The sequence below is a fragment of the Vigna angularis genome, chromosome 7 (genome assembly GCF_016808095.1).
Source record: "Vigna angularis cultivar LongXiaoDou No.4 chromosome 7, ASM1680809v1, whole genome shotgun sequence".
Classification (NCBI taxonomy): Eukaryota; Viridiplantae; Streptophyta; class Magnoliopsida; order Fabales; family Fabaceae; genus Vigna; species Vigna angularis.
In genome coordinates, this window is record NC_068976.1 from 19,449,912 (window position 1) to 19,473,108 (window position 23,197).

A 23,197-nucleotide genomic window follows, 5' to 3' on the forward strand; every position below is an offset into this window, starting at 1 on the left:
CTCGTATTTATATGGAAATCTCAAATGGGTCATCGTTTTTTTTTTTCGGTCTCAATTGGGTCATATTTTTTGTAAAAATGAGCCAATTTTACCCTAACCGTTAAATGCTTTCAGACGGCGTTAAGTTTAGCTGAACTGTATTTTATATTTTGATGGCGTGACATTGTTCATTAAAATTGAATGGCTGATGTGTTTTAAAATTGTTCACGTCACATCTCAAATCAACTTCTTCTTCTGTCTCACCACTTTCTCTCTCTCCCATCTCTTCCAATGCTCAAAAGCTGCAATCTTTCTTTGTTTTTTCCTCTTCTACTTCATCTTCCAACTTTTCCAATCCTTTTCCATTGTTTTCCATTCTGCAATGACACCACACTGCAACAAAAACCATTTTGATATCAAAACAACAAAACCCAAAATTCACGACACATAAAAAACATTGTTATCTTTTTGAGAAAAATTGAAATTGGAATTGAATGGATTTGGAAACTACATAGGCGCGAAAATGGCAGTTAGATCAAGACTGAAATTTCACAATTTTAGCTCAACTTGCCAGGCAAAGGGAAAAACTTCAGATTTCTTTATGATAAAAAACCCTGAAATTTCTCTCAAAGTTTTTCTTTTTAATCTGTGGCGCCACGTTTATAGGCGAGACGATGCTAGGGCTCCTTCACAAGCAACCCTCTGATCAAATCTCTAGCAGCAAAGCTAACAGTTGGAGATTCTGGAAATCTTAGAGACTCACCAATTACATTGAATAGAGTTGCACGCTTTGCAGGACCTTTGAATGGTGTTCTACCAAACAGAAGCTCATACAGGAATATCCCAAATGTCCACCAGTCCACAACACTTCCATGCCCTTCACCCTTGATGATCTCTGGGGCCAAGTACTCGTGTGTTCCAACAAAGGACATTGATCTTGCATTTGTTGGCTCGGCAATTAGCTCAGGAAGAGGGGTCACCTGGTTGTGCACATCATTCTTTGGTTTAGACTTTTTGTCTTTCTTGGATTTTCTAGATAGAAAGCGTAGTGTGAAGCACGCAGTGTGAAGCGCATAAACGGCGGAATCCTTGTGCGTCCACGGGAGGAGTCTGCATCATTGATTGGAGGAAGAAGAAGCATTGTAGCCACGAAGATATGATGATTTTAAAACACATCAACCATTCAATTAAATTCAATTAAATGCATAATGTCACGTTATCAAAGCAAAAATCAAAGTTAGTTTTCGAGGACTAAAATCAGCACATTTTTAACAACGTTAGTTTTTGAGGACTAAAATCAAAGTTTCGAAAAGAATGAGAACCAAATTGTACCTTATTTTGAAAGAGGGACTAAAACCAGAAACGACCAATAGTTTAAGGACTAAAAACATACTTAACCCTAAGATAAATACACAACATAAGTTTTAAAATGAAAAATAAAAAAAAAAAGTCCAATTTTTAAAGCATTTACTTTCAGGTCAATTCCACGGTGGGAACAGCTTTAATACTGCTCTGTTACTCTCTAAATATTAAAAATTAAAATATTTTGTTTTTCTTTAACTATTATTTCTAAAATTCTGCTGAACATTTTTACATTTTTTCACTTATATCAATATTTTTATTCTTTTTGTAATTAATTTATGTGCATGTATGTGTATTTGGTGATATGTAAAAATGGTAAATAAAAAATCTCTAAATTGTTTTACTAGATAAGAAAAAAATTATTGTATTTTTTAGTTCTCATATATATATATATATATATATATATATATATATATATATATATATATTAAAAAAAAAAGATAAAAATTGCAGAAATAAAAAGTCTAAATTTCATTGATGAATAATAACAGAGCATAGCTATCGGTGTCGTCTTTTGACCCACAATGACTTCCAAGTCAATGTGAGTGGCAGGACTGGGAATGATACGTAATGGATGGGGTTAGAAATTTCATATTATTAGTTTGACATAATACTTAAAGATACAGAAACTCCGAAACTCTCAAGCCATTCATGTGCATATCAGCATGTTATATATATTCCGTTGATTAGCAAATCATGACAAGATGGCGTAGCCAATTGTTCTACCATTACAACGAATATGATGTGAAATGAATTAGGATTTCATGAAGCGAAATAGAAAGCAAGTCATGCATCTTTGTTTGTATATGTGGAAGACTTTCAATGACAGTGATTTCTAATTGGCTGAACAGAAGGGTTAGAGATTTCAATCCATTAGAATGGCGTATATGCAGATATGTCCAAAGTGGTACACTATCATAGCTGTAGCAGAAAATAAAACTTTTTGTGATTGATTCTTCACTAAAGGTTTACATTATCAAAGCTTAATTTTACCCACAAAAAAAAACTTGTTTCAACTTTTTAATTTGGCTATAAATATTCATCTTGAATTTCTTATCTTTCCAAGTATATTTCCTTCATACTAAGTCTGTGTGACCACAGTAAACTGCACAAAAGTTAGAATGAAATCATCCATGGGAATGGGGTGGTTGTTTCCTGTGTTTCTGCTCTTTCATTTTTCATTCTCCCATTCCTGGTGTCACCCCCATGACAACCTTGCATTGCTTCACTTCAAAGCCTCCTTAACCCTTAATTTTACGTATAGCTATAATAATTATTATGTTGATTACTGTCATCAGGTTTATCCAACCATAACAACATGGGAAAATGGAACAGATTGCTGCTCTTGGTCTGGAGTGACCTGTCACCCCATTTCTGGTCATGTGACAGCCTTAGAACTCGCGTGTGGTGCGATTCAGGGTAAAATCAATGCAAACAGTACCCTTTTCAGTCTTTCTCAAATGCAATCACTCAATCTTGCTTTCAATGACTTCTCCAACTCTCAAATTCCATCTACCATAGGCGAGCTTGTGAGCCTTACACACCTCAACTTGTCTTTCACAAACTTTGAAGGTGAAATTCCTCCCCAAATCTCACATCTTTCCAATTTGCAATCACTTGATCTCTCTCTTCCACTATATAATCGGTCTCAGTTAAAGTGGGAAGAAATCACATGGAAGAGGATGCTCCGAAATGCAACCGATTTAAGGGTACTAGTTTTGGATCACACTGATTTGTCATCAACTTCAATGAGTTCACTCAATTTGTCTTCCTCTTTGATCACTCTAAATCTTAGAGGAACTGGGCTAAAGGGAGAGTTGTCAGATGACATTCTTTGTTTGCCAAATCTGCAACACCTATCTCTATCAGGTAATTTTGACCTTCATGGCCAACTTCCGGATCTGAGTTGTGCTTCAGCGTCTCTGAATGTCTTAAAAATCTCAAGCTGTGAACTCGATGGGCCAATCCCTGATTCTTTCTCTAACCTTACACATCTTACTTTATTCGACCTCTCATACAACTACTTCAACGCTTCAATTCCACCCTCTCTCTTAACCCTTCCACGTCTAAATTCTCTGCTTCTCTATTCCAATCTTCTCAGTGGTAGAATACCAAATGTGTTTCATCAGTCAAACAGGTTCCAAAAATTAGATTTGAGTAGTAACAATATCCAAGGTAAACTGCCGTCAACATTTTCAAATCTTCAACACCTCATTTACTTGGATATATCACACAACAAATTAGAGGGACCTCTGCCTAACAAAATAACTGGGTTTTCAAATCTAATATGGTTAGTATTGGTTGACAACTTTCTAAATGGCACAATTCCTTATTGGTGTTTCTCTTTGCCATCGTTGGAGTATTTATATCTATCGGGAAATCAGTTCACGGGGCGTATACCTGCAATCTCGTCGTATTCCTTGCGTGCTCTGATTTTGGATGGCAACAAGCTACAGGGCAATATTTCCGAATCCATTTTCAACCTTGTCAACCTTACTTACTTATCTTTGTCATCAAACAACTTCAGTGGTTCTGTCAATTTTTCTCTCTTCTCGAAGTTTCAAAACCTGTATGCTCTTGGCCTTTCAAATTTAGGCCAATTATCATTAAACTTTGAATCAAGCGTCAATTATAGTTTCCCCCGCTTACAGGAGTTGGACTTGTCTTTTATGGGTTTAACCGAATTTCCAAAATTATCAAGAAAAGTCCCAGTTTTGAAATATCTCTATCTGTCCAACAACAAGTTGATTGGAAAAGTGCCCAATTGGTTGCATGAAATAGATTCTCTACTTGCTGTAAGCTTAGCCCGAAACTTTTTGACAACACCAGTTGACCAATTCTCTAGGAGCTACCAACTCAGATATCTTGATCTAAGTTTTAATTTACTCACTGGTGGTATTTCTTCGTCAATTTGTAATGCAAGTTCCCTTGAGCTTCTCGTGTTGTCCAAAAACAAGTTAACAGGCACCATTCCAGAATGCCTTGTGAGTTCACCGTTCCTTTCCGTTTTGAGTCTAGAAAAGAACAAACTTAATGGAACTTTACCAAATACCTTTGCAAAGAATAGGCTCATTAGTCTGCAACTCAATGACAACCGATTTGAAGGTCTTTTGCCAGAATCTTTGTCCAACTGCATGGAACTGGGGGTTTTAAATCTTGGCAACAATCAACTGGAAGATACATTTCCCCATTGGCTTCAAACTCTACCAAATTTGAAAGTATTGGTTTTGCGGGATAACAAGTTGCACGGTTCTATTTCCAAATTCAAGACCAAGTATGGATTTCCCAGTTTAAATATTTTTGATATCTCATCCAACAACTTCAGTGGCACAATTCCGGAAGACTTCATACAAAGTTTTGAATCCATGAAAAATGTTGTTCAAGATGAGGTGTTTGGCAATCGAGGGCTATACATGCAATGGGAATACAGTATTGGAATAATTTATTCACCTACGACTGTAACAACAAAAGACACGATTTTGCTATTCGAAAGAATTCCAATAAACTTTGTTGACATTGATTTATCAGGAAACAAATTTGAAGGACAGATTCCAAATGTAATTGGAGAGCTTCAAGCACTCAGAGGACTCAACCTCTCCCACAACAGACTCTGTGGTACTATTCCCAAATCCATGGGAAATTTGACAATATTGGAGTCTTTGGATCTCTCTTCAAATATGCTCACTGGTAGTATTCCTACAGAATTCCTGAATATGAACTTTCTTGAAGTACTGAATCTTTCCTATAATCATCTTGTGGGAGAAATACCCATAGGAAAACAGTTTGGTTCTTTTTCGAATGATTCCTATAAGGGAAACTTGGGCTTATGTGGATATCCAATGTCGATGAAATGCAGCCAGAAGCATGATGAACATCCTCCACCCTCACAAAGCTTGTGGAGAGAAGAGAAATTTGGATTTGATTGGGAACCAGTGGCTATAGGATATGGGTGTGGAACGTTATTTGGAGTGGGGATTGGTAGTTGTTGGGTAAACTTTAAAAGGGTCCACACGGTTTTATTTGTTTGTTTGTGATGATTGTAACTATCACACTACACCGAAAGTAGCCATCCACTTCACTAACCACTATTTGGATTTTTGTGTGTAACTCACTTATAAAAGTGATTGAAGAAGTGGTTGTAAAATACCCACCACCGAGAAGAAAGAAAATACAGAGGAAGGTGTGGTCGTGTGACACACTTGTAGTGTGTGCACCGTGGGAGAATGGGCAGTGAGAAAGGAGAGAGTCTCCATGTTTGTGTATTGTATGCAAGAGAAAGTGTGTGAGCATGTGTACCGTGAAAGAGACAGAGAAGTGTATGTGTTTGTTTGAGTTGTGAGTGTGAGAGATTAAAGTGTTGTGTTTGTATTTGTGTGTTCTGGATAGTTTGTCCAGAAAATTTATATATATACATAATGAAGTATATTTTCCCAGATAATAGATAATTGGTATTATACCTCCCAGCTCGATTTCTTACAAATTGGTATCAGAGCTATGGATGGAAGAGCAGCAGGTCCAGCAAGGGCGGTCCAGCAGAAGCTTGAGTAGCTCACGGACAGCCCAACTTCAGCTTGGTCCAGCTACCAGCAAAGAAAGGGGTAGAGACCCGTGGAGATGGAAGGAGTATGAGGGAGAGCCGCCACTGAAGAGGAGAGGGAGCTGGAGTGTCTCCCGCAGGAGCCGGAGGAGACGCTGGAAGTGGCGAAGGCGTTTCCGCAGGAGTTGGTGTCGAAGATGGAGAAGGCGAGCAAGCTGGTTACGGGGCTGGAGCGGGCGACAGCGACGTTGGAGGCTAACGTGTTGATGGCGTCTTCCGCACATGAAGTCCAGCAGCCAAGAGAGTTGGTGTGTTGGTGTGCAAAGAGAGGGGGCTGGAACGTATTGGAGCAGCCACCAAGAGGGAGAGAGTGGTATTGTGAGTGTGTGGAGGAAGAGAGAAAGCGTGCTCCAGCAGCCACCAGACAGCAGGGAAAAGAAGGAAGCAGCGTCAAGCAGGGGGCAGTTGATACGGTCCAGAGGTTGCATATCCAGCAACAGTGGAAGCAGGAGCAGCTTGGAGAGAATATATGTGCAAAGCTTGAGGAGGAAGTGACGCATCCAGGAAGCATGGGCGGAGCCAAATGATGATTGAAGAGAAGCGTTGGAGGGCAACAGAGGAAATTGAAGGAGAGCACACTGCTCATGTCCAAAAAAGGTGGGTCCATGGTTTTTGGAAGCAAGTGGAAATTAATATGGAGGTGTGCCTTGTCCAGACGTGACCTTGGGGAAGAAAAAAAAAATAAAAAATAAAAAAAAAAGAATTCACTTTAGAGGAGATATGTGCTTTAAGTAATAAAAAAAAAAGTGGCCCACTTTGGAGGAAAAGGACAAAGAGGTGGACAACAGATATGGAAAGCAAAGCACTATTGATGTTTGGAGAATTCTTTCATTAAAGAATGAAGAGTGGTCACGTGAAGTCTAGCATTTGAAAAGACCACCTTATACATTTTTTATTATTACGGTGAAAGAACATGATTTGCTTTCAAGAAGAATGAGGCACGGGTCCCATTGCTGAAGGGTGAGCACGTTGCTGCAACCAATTGCTTGAGAATGAAGAGGAGATTAAATGAGGAAGTAGAGGCCACACACGTTGGAAAAGCATGTTGAGGAGTGTGAGCTGCTTCACGGAGAAGTGAAGCGAACTGTGAAGGCCGGAAGAAGTGGAGGCGCTGATTTCATTTGAGGAGAGTGGTGTGCACACGGGAAGGAGGAGCCGAGAGGTGCAGGGACTTCAATTTTTTGTTAAAAAATGTAGCTGATTTAATTGGGAGAACTTTGAGTGTCCGAGAAAAAAGGATAGTGAAAAAGAGAGAGAGTTTGAGTATTCGAAAGAAAGAGAGAGAAAGAGTAAGAGATGACTAATCTTGTTAACAGTGTCCCTAGTTCAGTTGACAGAGTGTGTCAACTATGGTGATTGGAGTCTGCAGATGAAAGCTTTTGTTGGATCCCGGTGTTTGGGATGTTGTGGATTGTGGGAAACGAGAACCCACAGAGAAAGAAGAGCAAATCTGTGACCCATATTGTTGAGGTGAAAAGGACGCCTGTGAGAAGGAGTCCAGCGGTGAGAAGATAGCAAAGGAGGCATCTTCAATAGACGCATGCAGGGGACAACTGTGTTAGGCAAGACGAAGTTTGAAAATTTGAAGGACAAAGTGGCAGATCAACTCGGCAGAAATGGAGAGTCGCTGCCTGCCAGCCGAGTTGTGGAGAAGAGTTTGAAATCATGAACGGATGATTTCGAAAGTTTTGTGTGCGTCATCGAGGAGTGGAAGGACCTATCAAAGCTCTTGGGTAAAGAGGTTGATCGAGTTCTAGAGGCGCACCGGCAGCGGAGATTTGAGCCACTAGATCGAATGCTTCGGGAAAAGTTTGATTTGAAGAGGAGGAATTCGGAACACTCAAGACCTAGACGATCCAGGGAGAAGAGGTCGAGAACAGAGAGCAGAAGATCTGGGAGAAAAAAAAAATCGAGATGATGGGATACAGTGCAAGAAGACCAATTTAAAGTTTACGGGGGAGTTTTGTTGGGTAAACTTTAAAAGGGTCCACACGGTTTTATTTGTTTGTTTGTGATGATTGTAACTATCACACTACACCGAAAGTAGCCATCCACTTCACTAACCACTATTTGGATTTTTGTGTGTAACTCACTTATAAAAGTGATTGAAGAAGTGGTTGTAAAATACCCACCACCGAGAAGAAAGAAAATACAGAGGAAGGTGTGGTCGTGTGACACACTTGTAGTGTGTGCACCGTGGGAGAATGGGCAGTGAGAAAGGAGAGAGTCTCCATGTTTGTGTATTGTATGCAAGAGAAAGTGTGTGAGCATGTGTACCGTGAAAGAGACAGAGAAGTGTATGTGTTTGTTTGAGTTGTGAGTGTGAGAGATTAAAGTGTTGTGTTTGTATTTGTGTGTTCTGGATAGTTTGTCCAGAAAATTTATATATATACATAATGAAGTATATTTTCCCAGATAATAGATAATTGGTATTATACCTCCCAGCTCGATTTCTTACAGTAGTTTTATGTTTTTCATGGGAAAACCAAAATCGCTTGTGAGAATGTTTGGGGGTTAATTTGATTACATGCTGAAAAGGAACACTGCGTTGAATACACGTCAAAGAATAAATCAGCTCATGCAAATGGGATACTTAATATAATATGTTGTTTTCTTTTCCTTGTCTTAATAATATTTCAAAGTTTATAAATCTAGCAAGTTTGTGTTCTCTCTACGTTTAACCTTCAAATTTAAAGTTAAATTGCCTTTTATAATAATATTTCATTTATTTTCTTATTGCATGCATATCAAACCATATGCAATTACAAATTGATTGTTTTTTATAAGCAATATTTGTTTTGTTCGAAGGATTGGCATTCTTGTTAATTATTCGTTAACATATGCTTTTTTCTTAGCAGCAAATAATATAGCAATGGATTTCATCACTTCTCTATCCTTATCTCATGGATACTCTAATATCATGATGGTAATTAACAGATTATCAAAGTTGTTGGAATAAAACAAAGATTGGGACCCATCCACCATACTTTAGGGGTCAATGTTTTTCTCCTCCACCGAAAGTGGGAGAAAATGAGTCTCATTCCTCCTTGTTTCACGGAAATGAAGTGCTCCACTACACCAACCATTTTTGTTTTCTTGCATCTTTCTTCCTTCATAAATTGGAAGCCAAGCAACATGCATATGCAAGAAAAACAGAGAAGGAGAAGCCACACTGCAGAATTCATCATCCACCGTGAAGAAAAAATTCGGTGAAGAAATAGAGAGTTCTTCTGTGTGAGAGATTTATACAGAGAGAGTCTGTTATTGTGAGTGTGAGTGAAAAGTGAGAATTTTGTATACCATCCGAGAGGGTGAGATTAATTGAGAGATCCTCAGAGAGTGAGAGAAACACTGTAATCCTACTTTCATAGTGGAGATATTTTTCTGGACTAGGTCCCGTGGTTTTTTCCGAGAGGATTTTCCACGTTAAAATTTCCAGTGTTAATTTTCTCTTTTCCTACGCTTTTAATTTTTACGCTTCCGCACAGTGCCCATTTTGGGGTTCACAGAGGAGGGAACAAATACCGCTGTTTCCCAACAGTGGTATCAGAGCTACCGGTTCGAAAAAGTCAGAATCCTGTAAAACTCAAGATGGAAGGAGACATGTTCAAGCTAACTGCAGATAATTATTCCTACTGGAAGCCGATGATGGAAGATCATCTATAATGCAAGGATTTGTATGAGCCGATCACAAATCTGGAAATTCCGGAAGGGAAGACCGAAAAAGACTGGGAGATTCTGAATCGTAAAACAGTGGCTATGATTCGGAAATACATCGACAGAAGTCTCTTTGAGCATGTATCGACTTATACCAATGCGTATGAGTTATGGACAAAGCTTGAATCAATGATTCAAAAGAAGACTCCCAGGAACAAAGCTCACCTAGTCAGACGACTCGTAAAGTTGGAGTACACTGACGACCAGAATATGATCGAGCACCTCAACACCTTCAAAGGTATTGTGAATCAATTAATGAAGGCGGATATGAAGATTGATGACGAGCTACAAGCTCTTCTACTCCTTAGTTCTCTACCGGAGAGTTGGGACACGTTGGTGGTCACTCTCAGTAACTCAGCACCAGATGGAAAGCTCAGTCTGGATAACATCACAGACAGTTTACTGAATGAAGAATCCAGAAGGAAAGAAAGGGGATCGAGTAGTCACTCAGAAGCCAATGTTGTTGAGAATAGAGGAAGGAGTGAAAACAGAAGCAAAGGAAAACGTGAAAAGTCACGAGGAAGATTCAAGTCTCGTTCCAAAGGTCTGACATGCTTTTATTGTGGAAAAGATGGTCACAAGAAGCCAGAATGTAGATTCCTGAAGAGAGATCAGAAGAATGGAACTGTACACCCTGATGTGGTAGATCCCAAAAAGAAGTTGGAGGAAAAGACTACAACAGCGGTGGTATCAAATGATGAGAATGTGTTCCTTATCACTGAGGTAAACTATCTAAATATTGTTTTTGATGACTGCACTTGGATAGTAGATACCGAAGCATCTTTCCATGTTACTCCTCATGAGGGATTCTTCTCATCGTATCAAAAAGGAGATTTTGGAACAGTGAAGATGGGAAATCATGTCACAAGCAAAATTGTGGGCATAGGAGAAGTTACTTTGACGATAGAAAATGGAAACAAACTTGTGCTGAAGGAGGTAAGACATGTACCAGAGATGCGTCTAAACCTTATCTCAGTCGGTAAGCTAGATGATGCTGGAATGAACAACCAGTTTGGATATGGAAAATGGAAACTTAGCCGAGGAAGCATGATTGTTGCTCGTGGCAAAAAGGAAGGCTCTTTGTATGTCATGCAAGGAAAGATATGCAAAGAAGAGACAAATGTTGCTCAAGAAGAAAGTAAGGAGTTATGGCACAAAAGACTGGGCCACATGAGCGAGAAGGGATTAGAGATCCTTGCGAAAGATCATCTCCAGAGTATAAAAGGACAACCACTTGAATTATGTGAAGACTGCCTAGCAGGTAAGCAGCGTAGAGTGTCCTTCCGTAGATCTGAAAATGGAAGAAGGAAAGAGCATATTTTGGATCTTGTACACTCAGATGTTTGCTCAACATCTGAAAAGTCCCTTGGTGGTGCTCAATATTTTGTTACCTTCATTGATGACCACTCCAGAAAATTGTGGGTCTATCCATTGAAGAGAAAAGATGAAGTTCTACGAATCTTCAAGGAGTTTCACGCCTCAGTTGAACGTGAAACTGGTAGAAAGTTGAAATGTTTGAGAAGTGATAATGGTGGAGAGTACAGAGGTCCGTTTGAGCACTATTGCAAGACTCATGGGATCAAACATGAGAAAGTACCTCCCAAGACACCTCAGATGAATGGAGTAGCTGAAAGATTCAACAGAACGATTGCCGAGAAGGTCAGGAGCATGTTGTCTCACGCAAAACTTCCCAAGTCATTCTGGGGGGAGGCAGTGGTGACAGCAGCTGATTTGATCAACTTATCACCTTCAAGACCATTAAACGGTAAGATACCAGAAGAAGTATGGTCCGGTAAAAAGGCCTCATATCGCAACTTGAAAGTCTTCGGATGTAAGGCATCAGTTCACATTCCGAAAGATGAAAGAGCAAAGCTCGATGCTAAGGCGAAAGAGTGCATATACCTTGGTTCTCCAAGAGATGAATTAGGTTTCAGATTATGGGATCCTGCAAACAGAAAGATTGTTCGAAGCAGAGATGTGGTGTTCTTTGAAGATCAGACAATCCAAGACATCAAGAAAGTGGAGAAACCAACACTTAAGCTGATAAGAGATCAAAGCCCTATTGTCATGAACAACTTAGGGGGAGAGACTCGACAAGCTGAGACAGTTCAGGAGTTACAACTTGATGAAATGGCTGAAGAACCTGATCAACCTAATCTGACGGAAGAAGATCAACCAATTGAGGATGCTCCGCAAGAACCCCAATTGAGACGATCAACAAGGCAGAAGCAACCGTCAAGAAGGTATTTTTCAGATGAATATGTTAATTTTACTGATGAAGGTGAACCTCAAAGCTTTGTAGAAGCAATGGAGACGGAAGACAAAGGCAAATGGTTGCAAGCCATGGAAGAGGAGATGCAATCCTTAAAGGAAAATCAAACTTATGATTTGGTAGAATTACCAAAAGAAAGAAGAGCATTGCAGAACAAATGGGTGTTCAAGCTCAAGAATGAAGAGAACAACCCAAGCCCAAGGTACAAAGCACGAATTGTCGTGAAGGGGTGCAACCAGAAGAAAGGAATAGATTTTGACGAAATATTTTCACCAGTAGTGAAGATGACATCCATTAGAGCAATTCTCGGTCTGGCAGCAACACTAGACCTGGAGATTGAACAACTGGACGTCAAGACAGCATTCTTACATGGAGACCTAGAGGAAGAAATTTACATGAAGCAACCAGAGGGTTTTGAAGAACCAGGCAAAGAACACTTGGTGTGTCGTCTGAAGAAAAGCCTCTATGGTCTGAAGCAAGCTCCAAGACAATGGTACAAGAAATTTGATTCCTTCATGATCCAACATAATTTCAAGAAGACCTCCGCAGACCATTGCGTGTTTGTGAAGCATTATGAAAATGGTGAGTCCATCATACTTCTCTTGTATGTTAATGATATGTTGATTGTAGGGAAGGACAAAATTAAAATAGCTGCTCTCAAGAAGGCATTGAGCAAGTCTTTTGCCATGAAAAACCTGGGTGCAGTAAATAAGATACTTGGAATGAAAATCTCTAGAGATCGTTCTAGAAGAATGTTATGGGTATCTCAAGAAGATTATATTGAGAAGATTCTCAAAAGGTTCAACATGCACAATGCCAAATCTGCTCGTGTTCCAATTGCTGGACATTTCAAACTTAGCAAGTCGCAATGTCCAAAGAATGAAGAAGAAAAGGAAGAAATGAACAAGGTACCCTACTCTTCTGCCGTGGGTAGCCTTATGTATGCAATGGTTTGTACAAGGCCAGATATTGGCTATGCTGTAGGAGTTGTGAGCAGATTCCTGTCAAATCCAGGAAAGGAGCATTGGGAAGCTGTTAAGTGGATACTGAGGTATCTAAGAGGATCTGCCAAAAGAAGCTTGTGTTTTGGCAATGGAAATCTAAAGCTAATCGGATATTCAGACTCAGACATGGCTGGAGATGTCGATTCAAGGAAGTCAACATCAGGTTATCTGATTACTTTTGCAGGGGGAGCTGTTTCTTGGCAGTCAAAACTACAGAAATGTGTGACATTGTCTACTGCTGAAGCAGAGTATGTAGCGGTGACTGAAGCCTCTAAAGAGATGCTATGGATGAAGAATTTCCTAAGTGAATTAGGACATAATCAAGACGATTATGTGGTGAACTGTGATAATCAAAGTACCATCCATCTAACCAAGAACCCCATGTTCCATTCACGCTCGAAGCATATCGACGTGCGGTATCATTGGATACGAGAAGCGCTGGATGAGAAGAAATTGAAGATAGAGAAAATCCATACAGACTTGAATTGGTCTGACATGATGACTAAGTCAGTACCAACCAAGAAGGTTGAAGATTGTTGTCAAGGTGCTGGTGTCGTGGTACCTTCCAACTAAGTCAAGATACGAAGACGGGATGGAAGCCCCATTTGTTTGTTTTATGGGGGAGTTTTGTTGGAATAAAACAAAGATTGGGACCCATCCACCATACTTTAGGGGTCAATGTTTTTCTCCTCCACCGAAAGTGGGAGAAAATGAGTCTCATTCCTCCTTGTTTCACGGAAATGAAGTGCTCCACTACACCAACCATTTTTGTTTTCTTGCATCTTTCTTCCTTCATAAATTGGAAGCCAAGCAACATGCATATGCAAGAAAAACAGAGAAGGAGAAGCCACACTGCAGAATTCATCATCCACCGTGAAGAAAAAATTCGGTGAAGAAATAGAGAGTTCTTCTGTGTGAGAGATTTATACAGAGAGAGTCTGTTATTGTGAGTGTGAGTGAAAAGTGAGAATTTTGTATACCATCCGAGATGGTGAGATTAATTGAGAGATCCTCAGAGAGTGAGAGAAACACTGTAATCCTACTTTCATAGTGGAGATATTTTTCTGGACTAGGTCCCGTGGTTTTTTCCGAGAGGATTTTCCACGTTAAAATTTCCAGTGTTAATTTTCTCTTTTCCTACGCTTTTAATTTTTACGCTTCCGCACAGTGCCCATTTTGGGGTTCACAGAGGAGGGAACAAATACCGCTGTTTCCCAACAAAAGTTTGCTCATTTTGTTACATTAAAATCTAGTTTTAATAGCAAGTCAGTAGCAAAAGCATTCATTCAGAACATTGTCAAGTTGTATGGGTTCCCAAAATTCATTGTGGCAACAATATCTCAAGAAAGATTAGACGAATTAGCCATTATCCATTAAAAAAGAAGTATTAAATTATTTTAATTATCATAATTTAATAGATAATTTTGCATTAGAAAAAGCTCGAAAAAATAATCTAAATAGAAGACGTTATTTTTTAGTCTGTTATAGGACTTTCAAACCCTTGAACTGCACCTGCTTCTGGGATGAATCTTCTCTACCCCTGAATTCCATTTGCTCTGTCTTCTCTCTGACATTTTCGAAATCTAAACCCTGCCTTACATTCCATTTGTTCCTTACTATTTCAAGAATGGATCTCTTGCTGAATTCCTACCAATCAATATTGATATTATAGTAGCTGTTGTGTGTCTGTAGTTATTTCGTTTATTACTTGCAGTGGTTTTATTGACAACTCATTTTTGTTGTTTGAAGCAATGTTTGAAGAGTGATAAATTAAATCCCTAAATTCTTAGCACTGTTACAAACTCCTAAGTGTATTCCTATTATGACATTGCTTAGTTAGACCTACTAAATAACTATATTGCCAAGTTGACCAAAGAAAATTAAGTGTTACTGATTTAAGAATCAATCTCTATATTTCCTTTTCCTTTCAAATATGTTTTTGGGTCCTTTAGTATGCTTCCAGATTTAGCACATCAGATTTGCTATTCCCTATGATTATTTTAGTTGATTAAAGCTTGAACCTTAAATCCTAATATTTGTTGATGACAATGTCTATAGTTCGTGAGTTGGCTGAAAAGGAGTGTCTTTTAGACTACTCCGAAGTGATGTTACTCAATTCCTTACAACAACACTTATTGGCACAACGTATTGTCTTTTCTTTTGGCTTATTATTGAAAATATCAAATATTTTTCAACCACGGTGTATATAATGTATCTCATGCTATTTGCTGTATGCCGGGTGGTCAATATCGGGGCAACTGCACTGACACTGAAGCTGCAACTGCTATGTTTGGTGAAACAGGTTTTAGCGCAGCAATATGTTTTGATTATATTGCTCAAATGTTAAAAAAAATGTACCCGAGTACGTCAAAACATGCTTAAATGGTTTATGTATTGTTTTGATCATAAAAAATTCGTCTTCACTAGGCCACTTGATTATTATTCATTTGAAACATTGAACCTTTCAGTATATCAACATGCCGCCCCATTACACTTGCAAACTCCTTAATTGATGTAGTGGGAACTGACAGTGAAATTACAAGTCTCGGAAAATAGTGTTCGTGATTTTGTCATCAATTTAACAACACCATCAAGAATTTGTCATGTAAAACTTGCTATCTTTATCACCAATTTGTGAAAAAGGTGCTTAAGCTAACTTTTGAGTAAGACAGAAAAGGGGAGTGATATGATCTATTATTTGAATTTATACATTTAAAAGGCTATCAAATATCAGAAGTTTAGACAACATTATAGGATGTAGGATATAAGATATACCTTATCTTAATGTGTTAATTTTTATTGTTGTAGGATTTAATATAGAAGTATAAATTATCTTCTCAATCAGATCTATTCTACCAAATTGATCACGGAAAAATTCATATGGTGTGTTTATTGTATTCATATAGTTTTTTTTTCTCATATCTGATTTTTCTTTTGTCTCTGTAATCAAACAAGGTTTCCATTTTTTCTTCTCTCTGAGATCACTCCAAAAAAGAATAGATGTTCATAATGCCACAGAGGTGGCTCGTTTTATGTTAAGTTGTAAATTCCATGCCCATTCATTATTTATAAAATATGATAGCATAAACAATGCTGATCATTAGTCATTTGTTTTTTTTTTTCACGTGTAATTCAAATTTCATGATATTCTTCTTCAATTTCTTTTTGTAACGAACATTGATATTGATCCTAATGCCTTTATCCCTGGTGTTGTATCCTGTAGGAAGAATTCTTCATCACCTTTCAATGGGGATGCTGAAATTGCTTGGCCAAAAGGAAGAAGCTACGCTGAAAAAATATTCAAAGATTAATCTTCTTTTATCATACTCTATATATTTCTTTTGCTTCTTTATGGATGCTTTGTGAAATCTAACTTTTATCAGATGCTAAATCTTAGTTCCTTCATCTCAGGGATGATTCTTCTTTTATTTTCATCAATACTCTTTCATAACTGTTCATTTTCTGAGGTTAAGGTTTTTCTTCAATGTTATGGCAAGGAACAAATGCTTAAATTAAATCATTTTATTCATAATTGTGTTTTTAGTTTCTAATTTGGTTGAATCATCTGGCACAAGGCAGTATCTTTTTTTTTTTCATATATTTTTTAACACTGTTTTTCAAGAATCGTTGGTTTGCCAAATTTGTATGTACATCATTTGGAAAGTGGCATCTATTTTTTGAAGCAATGATTGTGGGACATATTGTTATTGATTTTTCTGAACCTCAATGCTAAAGTCATTGCTTACTTTACCTGTGAAGCACAATGACTTCCAAGTCAATGTGAGTGGCAGTACTGGGAATGATGCGTAATAGATAGGGCAGAAATTTCATACTATTTGTTTCACATAATAATTAAACATAAAGAAACTCTAAACTTCTCAGACCATTCACGTGCTTATCAGCATCTTATATTTACTTCGTTGATTAGCAAATCACGACCGTTACAACGAATATGATGGGAAATGAATTTGGATGTCATGAAGCGAAATAGAAACCCAAGTCATCCATCTTTGTATGTATATGTGGAAGAATTCTAATGATAAAGACTTCTAAATAGCTGAACAGAAGGGTTAGAAATTCATTCCATTAGAATTGTTCCTGAAGAATTTAATAGGATGAATGACGTATATGCAGATATGTCCAAAGTGGTTCACTGTCAAAGCTGTAGCAGAAAATAAAATTTCTTGTCATTGATCCCTTCACTAAAGGTTTACAAGCTAGGAGTCTAGAACCACAATCAAAGCTTAATTTTACCCACAAAAAACATGTCTCAACTTTTTAATTTGGCTATAAATATTCATCTTGAGTTTCTTATCTTTCCAAGTGTATTTCCTTATACTAAGTCTGTGTGACCAAAGTAAACTGCACAAAAGCTAGAATGAAGTCATCCACGGGAATGGGGTGGCTGTTTCCTGTGCTTCTGCTCTTTCATGTTTCATTCTCCCATTCCTGGTGTCACCCCCATGACAACCTTGCATTGCTTCACTTCAAGGCCTCCTTAACCATTGATGTTACTAATAATAATAATTATTATTACAATGATTATTATTGTCATCGGGTTTATCCAACAATTGCAACATGGGAAAATGGAACAGATTGCTGCTCTTGGTATGGAGTGACCTGTCACCCCATTTTTGGTTATGTGACAGCCTTAGACCTCGCATGTGGTGGGCTTCAGGGTAAAATCAATGCAAACAGTACCCTTTTCAGCCTTTCTCATATGCAATCACTCAACCTTGCTTTCAATGACTTCTCCAAATCTCAAATTCCATCCACCATAGGTGAGTTTGGAAGCCTCACACACCTCAACTTGTCTTGTTCAAACTTTGAAGGTGAAATTCCTCCTGAAATCTCACATCTTTCCAAATTACAATCACTTGATCTCTCTATTGATGATGCGTTTCAGTTAAGATGGGAAGAAGGCACATGGAAGAGGATGCTCCAAAATGCAACCGATTTAAGGGTGCTATATTTGAAAGGTACTGATTTGTCATCAACTTCAATGAGGTCACTCAATTTGTCTTCCTCCTTGATCACTCTAAGTCTTACAGAAACAGGGCTAAAGGGAAAGTTGACCGATGACATTCTTTGTTTGCCAAATCTGCAACACCTATATTTATCAGATAATTTTTACCTTCATGGCCAACTTCCGGATCTGAGTTGTGCTTCCGCTTCTTTGAATGTCTTAGAAATCTCATTTTGTGAACTCGATGGGCCAATCCCTGATTCTTTCTCTAACCTTACACATCTTACTTTATTCGACCTCTCAAGCAACCACTTCAACGGTTCAATTCCACCCTCTCTCTTAACCCTTCCACGTCTAAATTCTCTGCTTCTCCATTCCAATCTTCTCAGTGGTAAAATACCAAATGTGTTTCATCAGTCAAACAGGTTCCAGAAATTGGATTTGAATAGTAACAATATCCAAGGTGAACTGCCATCAACATTTTCAAATCTTCAACACCTCATTTACTTGGATATAGCAGATAACAAATTAGAGGGACCTCTGCCCAACAAAATAACTGGATTTTCAGATCTAACATGGTTAATATTGAACGACAACTTGATAAATGGTACAATTCCTTCTTGGTGTTTCTCTTTGCCATCGTTGGAGCATTTACGTCTATCGAGAAATCAGTTCACGGGGCGTATACCTGCAATTTCGTCGTATTCCTTGCGGGATCTGTTTTTGGATGGCAACAAGCTACAAGGCAATATTTCAGAATCAGTTTTTAACCTTGTCAACCTTACTCACTTACAGCTGTCATCGAACAACTTCAGTGGTTCTGTCAATTTTTCTCTCTTCTCGAAGTTCCAAAACCTGTATATTCTTGAACTTTCAAATTTAGGCCAATTATCATTAAACTTTGAATCAAGCGTCAATTATAGTTTCCCCCGCTTACTTGAGTTGGACTTGTCTTCTATGGGTTTAACCGAATTTCCAAAATTATCCAGAAAAATCCCAGTTTTGCAAACTCTCCTATTGTCCGACAACAAGTTGAACGGAAAAGTGCCCAATTGGTTGCATGAAATGGATTCTTTATTTTATGTACTCCTAGACCGAAACTTTTTGACAACAGGAGTGAACCAATTCTCTAGGAACTACCAACTCAGCCATCTTGATGTAAGTTTCAATTTACTCACTGGTGGTATCTCTTTGTCAATTTGTAATGCAAGTAACCTTCGGGTTCTCGATTTGTCCAACAACAAGTTGACAGGCAGCATTCCACAATGCCTTGGGAGTTTACCGTTCCTTTCCGTTTTGAGTCTAGAAAGTAACAGACTTAATGGAACTTTACCAAATACCTTTGCAAAGAACAGACTCATTAGTCTGCGACTCAATGACAACCGATTGGAAGGTCTTTTGCCAGAATCTTTGTCCAACTGCATGCAACTGGCGGTTATAAATCTTGGCAACAATCAACTGGAAGATACATTTCCCCATTGGCTTCAAACTCTACCAAATTTGAAAGTATTGGTCTTGCGGGATAACAAGTTGCACGGTCTAATTTCCAAATTCAAGACCAAGTATGGATTTCCCAGTTTAAATATTTTTGATATCTCATCCAACAACTTCAGCGGCACAATTCCGGAAGACTTCATACAAAGTTTTGAATCCATGAAAAATGTTGTTCAATATGAGGTGTTTGGCAATCGACAACTATACATGCAATGGCTATACAGAATTTCACCTGTCACTGTAACAACAAAAGGCACGATTTTGCTATTCAAAAGAATTCCAATAAACTTTGCGAGCATTGATTTATCAGGAAACAAATTTGAAGGAGAGATTCCAAATGTAATTGGAGAGCTTCAAGTACTCAGAGCACTCAACCTCTCCCACAACAAACTCTGTGGTACAATTCCCCAATCCATGGGAAATTTGACAGTATTGGAGTCTTTGGATCTCTCTTCAAATATGCTCACTGGTAGTATTCCTACAGAATTCTTGAATATGAACTTTCTTGAAGTCCTGAATCTTTCCTATAATCATCTTGTGGGAGAAATACCCATGGGAAAGCAATTTGGTTCTTTTTCGAATGATTCCTATAAGGGAAACTTGGGCTTATGTGGAGATCCATTGTCGATGAAATGCAGCCAGAACGATGATGAACATCCTCCACCCTCACAAAGCTTGTGGAAAGAAGAGAAATTTGGATTTGATTGGAAACCAGTGGCTATAGGATATGGGTGTGGAACGGTATTTGGAGTGGGGATTGGAAGTCTGGTATTTTTCATTGGAAAGCCTAAATTGCTTGTGAGAATGTTTGGGGGTTAACTTGATTAGAAGCTGAAATTGAACACTGTGTTGAGGACAAAAAAATGAATCAGCTCATGCAAATGTGATGTTTTCTTTTCCATGTCTTAAGCAAATGTGATGTTTTCTTTTCCATGTCTTAAGTGTGGTTAATGTGTGCCAGTATTTCAATGTTTATAAATCTACCAAGTCCAGTTTTGAGAAATCCGGTGATCACTGATCGAAATTGAAACAGAAAAGTTTCTAGATAATGATGAAAATCTGGAGGATTACATGAAATGTGATTTTTTTATGGACGACCATGCATTAGACCGGATGGTCAACCACCAACCCGACGATTAGCCATGGAGATGTGCTTTGTCTTCACTCGCACACTTTCTGGGAAAATTTCCCAGAAGGTCACCTATCTCTAAATTACTCCAGACTAAGCACGCTTATCCATGGAGTGCTTATGGGTTAGGCTACCGAAAAGCAAATGCATTTTGGTGATATGAGTAGCCAAATCAATCCCTTTAAGCTATCCTTCAACTGTATAATCCCATGCCTATACAGTCTCTAGATCCTTCTCATTCCGGTGTATGTTTGATTCGTCCATGTGCCCCTTCCATTGGAAGCCTGCCAGGAGCCGCTTCTTGTTTGTGCCCCTTGCACTTCGTGTCTCTTGCGCCGGCGATCACTCTCCGCCCTCGTCAGTGCCCGGGTGTCACATAGACAATCACCAAAAAGACCAGACAACCATGTATCAGACTCGGAAAGTCACCAAACAAACTGGACGGCCATACATTAGATCGGATGATTAACCAAACCACCCGAATAAGCCCATTAAGCCCGAGTGATAATCTAATTGATCGTCCAATCTTGTATTAAACCGATCATAATGTACAAAACCAAAACAGATTAACTCTAAAATCTATTAATTCTTGGTTAAAACATATTTACTTAAGTTTGTGCCGTAATTAGGCCGACCTTAATTAAAAATTCACCACAAAATCTAAAAACAATGGTTTGAGGTAAGAAGATATGTCATGCATTAATTACAAGCATTCATTACTATTTGTCTAAATTGGTATGATTTGACATCAAATTACCTTTTGTAGTACCATCCGAGTGGTTTGCACTTGGATGCAGAAGTGACTTCTCACGATTTAGATGCAGAAGTGACTTCTTACTCTGAGAAAGTTGAGCGGGGACTTCTGAAGCCATTTTTCTGACTTCCCCCGTGCGGCTTGAGGCAGGAGTCATTTTTCTGACTTCCTGCGTTGAGCGGAGATTTTTGAAGCCATTTTTCTGACTTCCCCTAGAGCGGCTTGAGGCAGGAGTCATTTTTCTGACTTCTTGCGACGAGCAGGGATTTCTGAAGTCATTTTTCTAACTTCTCCCGAGCGGCTTTGAGACAGGAGTCATTTTTCTGACTTCCTGCGTTGAGCGGGGATTTCTGAAGTCATATTTTTGACTTCCCCCGAGCGGCGATTATAACCTGACCAAGTTGAGGTCTGAATCTTCCTGCACATAATATTTTATAATTTAAAATTAAGAGTCATTACAACATGACAAGGTTGAACGCAACTCTAAACCATCCTGTACATAATATTTTATAATTTAAAATTAAGAGTCGATAGAACCTAAAAAGGTTGAACGCAACTCTGAACCATCCTGTACATAATATTTTATAATTTAAAATTAAGAGTGCATAGAACCTAACAAGGTTGAACACAGCTCTAAACCATCTTGTGCACAATATTTTAATTTAAAATTAAGAGTTGGTAGAACCTGACAAGGTTGAACTCAGCTCTGAATCATCCTGTGCATAATATTTTATAAGAGTTGGTGGACCCTAACAAGGTTGAACGCAGCTCTAAACCATCCTGTGCATAATATTTTATAGTTTAAAATTAAGTGTCGGTAGAACTTGACAAAGTTGAAAGCACTCTAAACCATGTTGTGCATAATATTTTAATTTAAAATTAAGAGTTGGTAGAACGTGACAAGGTTGAACGCAGCTCTGAATCATCCTGTGCATAATATTTTATAATTTAAAATTAAGTGTCGGTAGAACTTGACAAGGTTGAATGCAACTCTGAATCATCATGTGCATAATATTTTAATTTAAAATTAAGAGTTGGTAGAATGTGACAAGGTTGAACGCAGCTCTGAACCATCTTGTGCATAATATTGTTGGTAGAATGTGACAAGGTTGAACGCAGCTCTGAACCATCCTCTAGGAATTATTACGGAATCCGAAGTAGCAATGTCGAGGCCGAGCGCATGTCTTCACGTCTGGTTCCTCGTGGTTTCATGGGGATGTCGCTCGGCCCCACGGTGGGCGCCAAAATGTTTCGATTGAATTGGTCCAAGGGTTGGTCGTCCTTCCTTGCTCTTCCTTGCTTGATCTTCAATCCTCTCCGAGAACGAAGACACTCTGACGCTCAAGTCATATATGTTCATAAAGAGGTCTATATTTTATTACGATAGACTAAGATCATTGTACCTGGACATCAGTTGTCTACTTATAAGGCTTGTGACAGTCACGTCCATTGATTAACTATTAGTGAGTGCAATATAAATATATTTTAGGTAATCAAATCCAATAATTAATCATTAATGTCGTATATTTGTAGAACGTAAGGCCATCTGACCTATTAGTACCTGTTTAATTATTCATAAATAATAATCAATTTCGATCTGTATACTTCATATAGTAAATGTTTTCTTGATATCTACTAAATCTACCCTTAAACTTGTGCCACACCATATATATGTTATTTGGTTCCAAATTTTTAGTATTTTGTAATTGGGAAGTGTGATATAGCGCCAATATCAAGCGATTGTAGTATCGGAATAATGATGGGAAGAATCAGGGAGGAGTTACAGAAAAAATGGTAAAATCAATTTCAGACTAATTCATTTTCCACCCAAAAAGGAATAATACTAGACAACAGGAATGGGTTGAAAGCTAAAACAGAGGAAAGACTACGTAAGATTAATAATTCCACGAAAAGAATTTTGTT

At 38.4% G+C, this 23,197-nt stretch overlaps 2 protein-coding genes across 5 annotated transcripts; both read left to right on the plus strand.

Annotated features, from left to right (window-relative positions):
• The first annotated feature begins 2,048 nt into the window (after positions 1 to 2,048).
• On the plus strand, positions 2,049 to 5,779 carry LOC108336494 (receptor-like protein 6). The gene has a single exon (XM_017572976.2). The coding sequence runs from the start codon at positions 2,463 to 2,465 to the stop codon at positions 5,373 to 5,375; it is 2,913 nt and encodes a 970-aa protein (XP_017428465.2). The 5' UTR covers positions 2,049 to 2,462; the 3' UTR covers positions 5,376 to 5,779.
• Positions 5,780 to 17,210: 11,431 nt separating this feature from the next.
• LOC108337505 (receptor-like protein 53) lies at positions 17,211 to 20,324 on the plus strand. 4 transcript variants are annotated; one of them, XM_052880395.1, is made up of 2 exons: positions 17,211 to 17,910; positions 17,983 to 20,324. In XM_052880395.1, exons 1-2 carry the CDS (start codon positions 17,310 to 17,312, stop codon positions 20,208 to 20,210), a joined length of 2,829 nt encoding a protein of 942 aa, XP_052736355.1. In that variant the 5' UTR covers positions 17,211 to 17,309; the 3' UTR covers positions 20,211 to 20,324. The 4 variants fall into 4 exon arrangements, with proteins under 4 accessions (XP_052736355.1, XP_017429539.2, XP_052736356.1 ...); XM_052880396.1 differs by having other exon boundaries at positions 17,581 to 17,712; positions 17,838 to 20,324; XM_017574051.2 differs by having other exon boundaries at positions 17,632 to 17,763; positions 17,838 to 20,324.
• Positions 20,325 to 23,197: the final 2,873 nt, after the last annotated feature.

What these genes read in the sequence shown, in the direction of transcription:
- LOC108336494 (XM_017572976.2), top strand. Translation starts at nt 2,463, where the DNA reads ATGAAATCATCCATGGGAATGGGGTGGTTGTTTCCTGTGTTTCTGCTC.
- LOC108337505 (XM_017574050.2), top strand. Translation starts at nt 17,310, where the DNA reads ATGAAGTCATCCACGGGAATGGGGTGGCTGTTTCCTGTGCTTCTGCTC.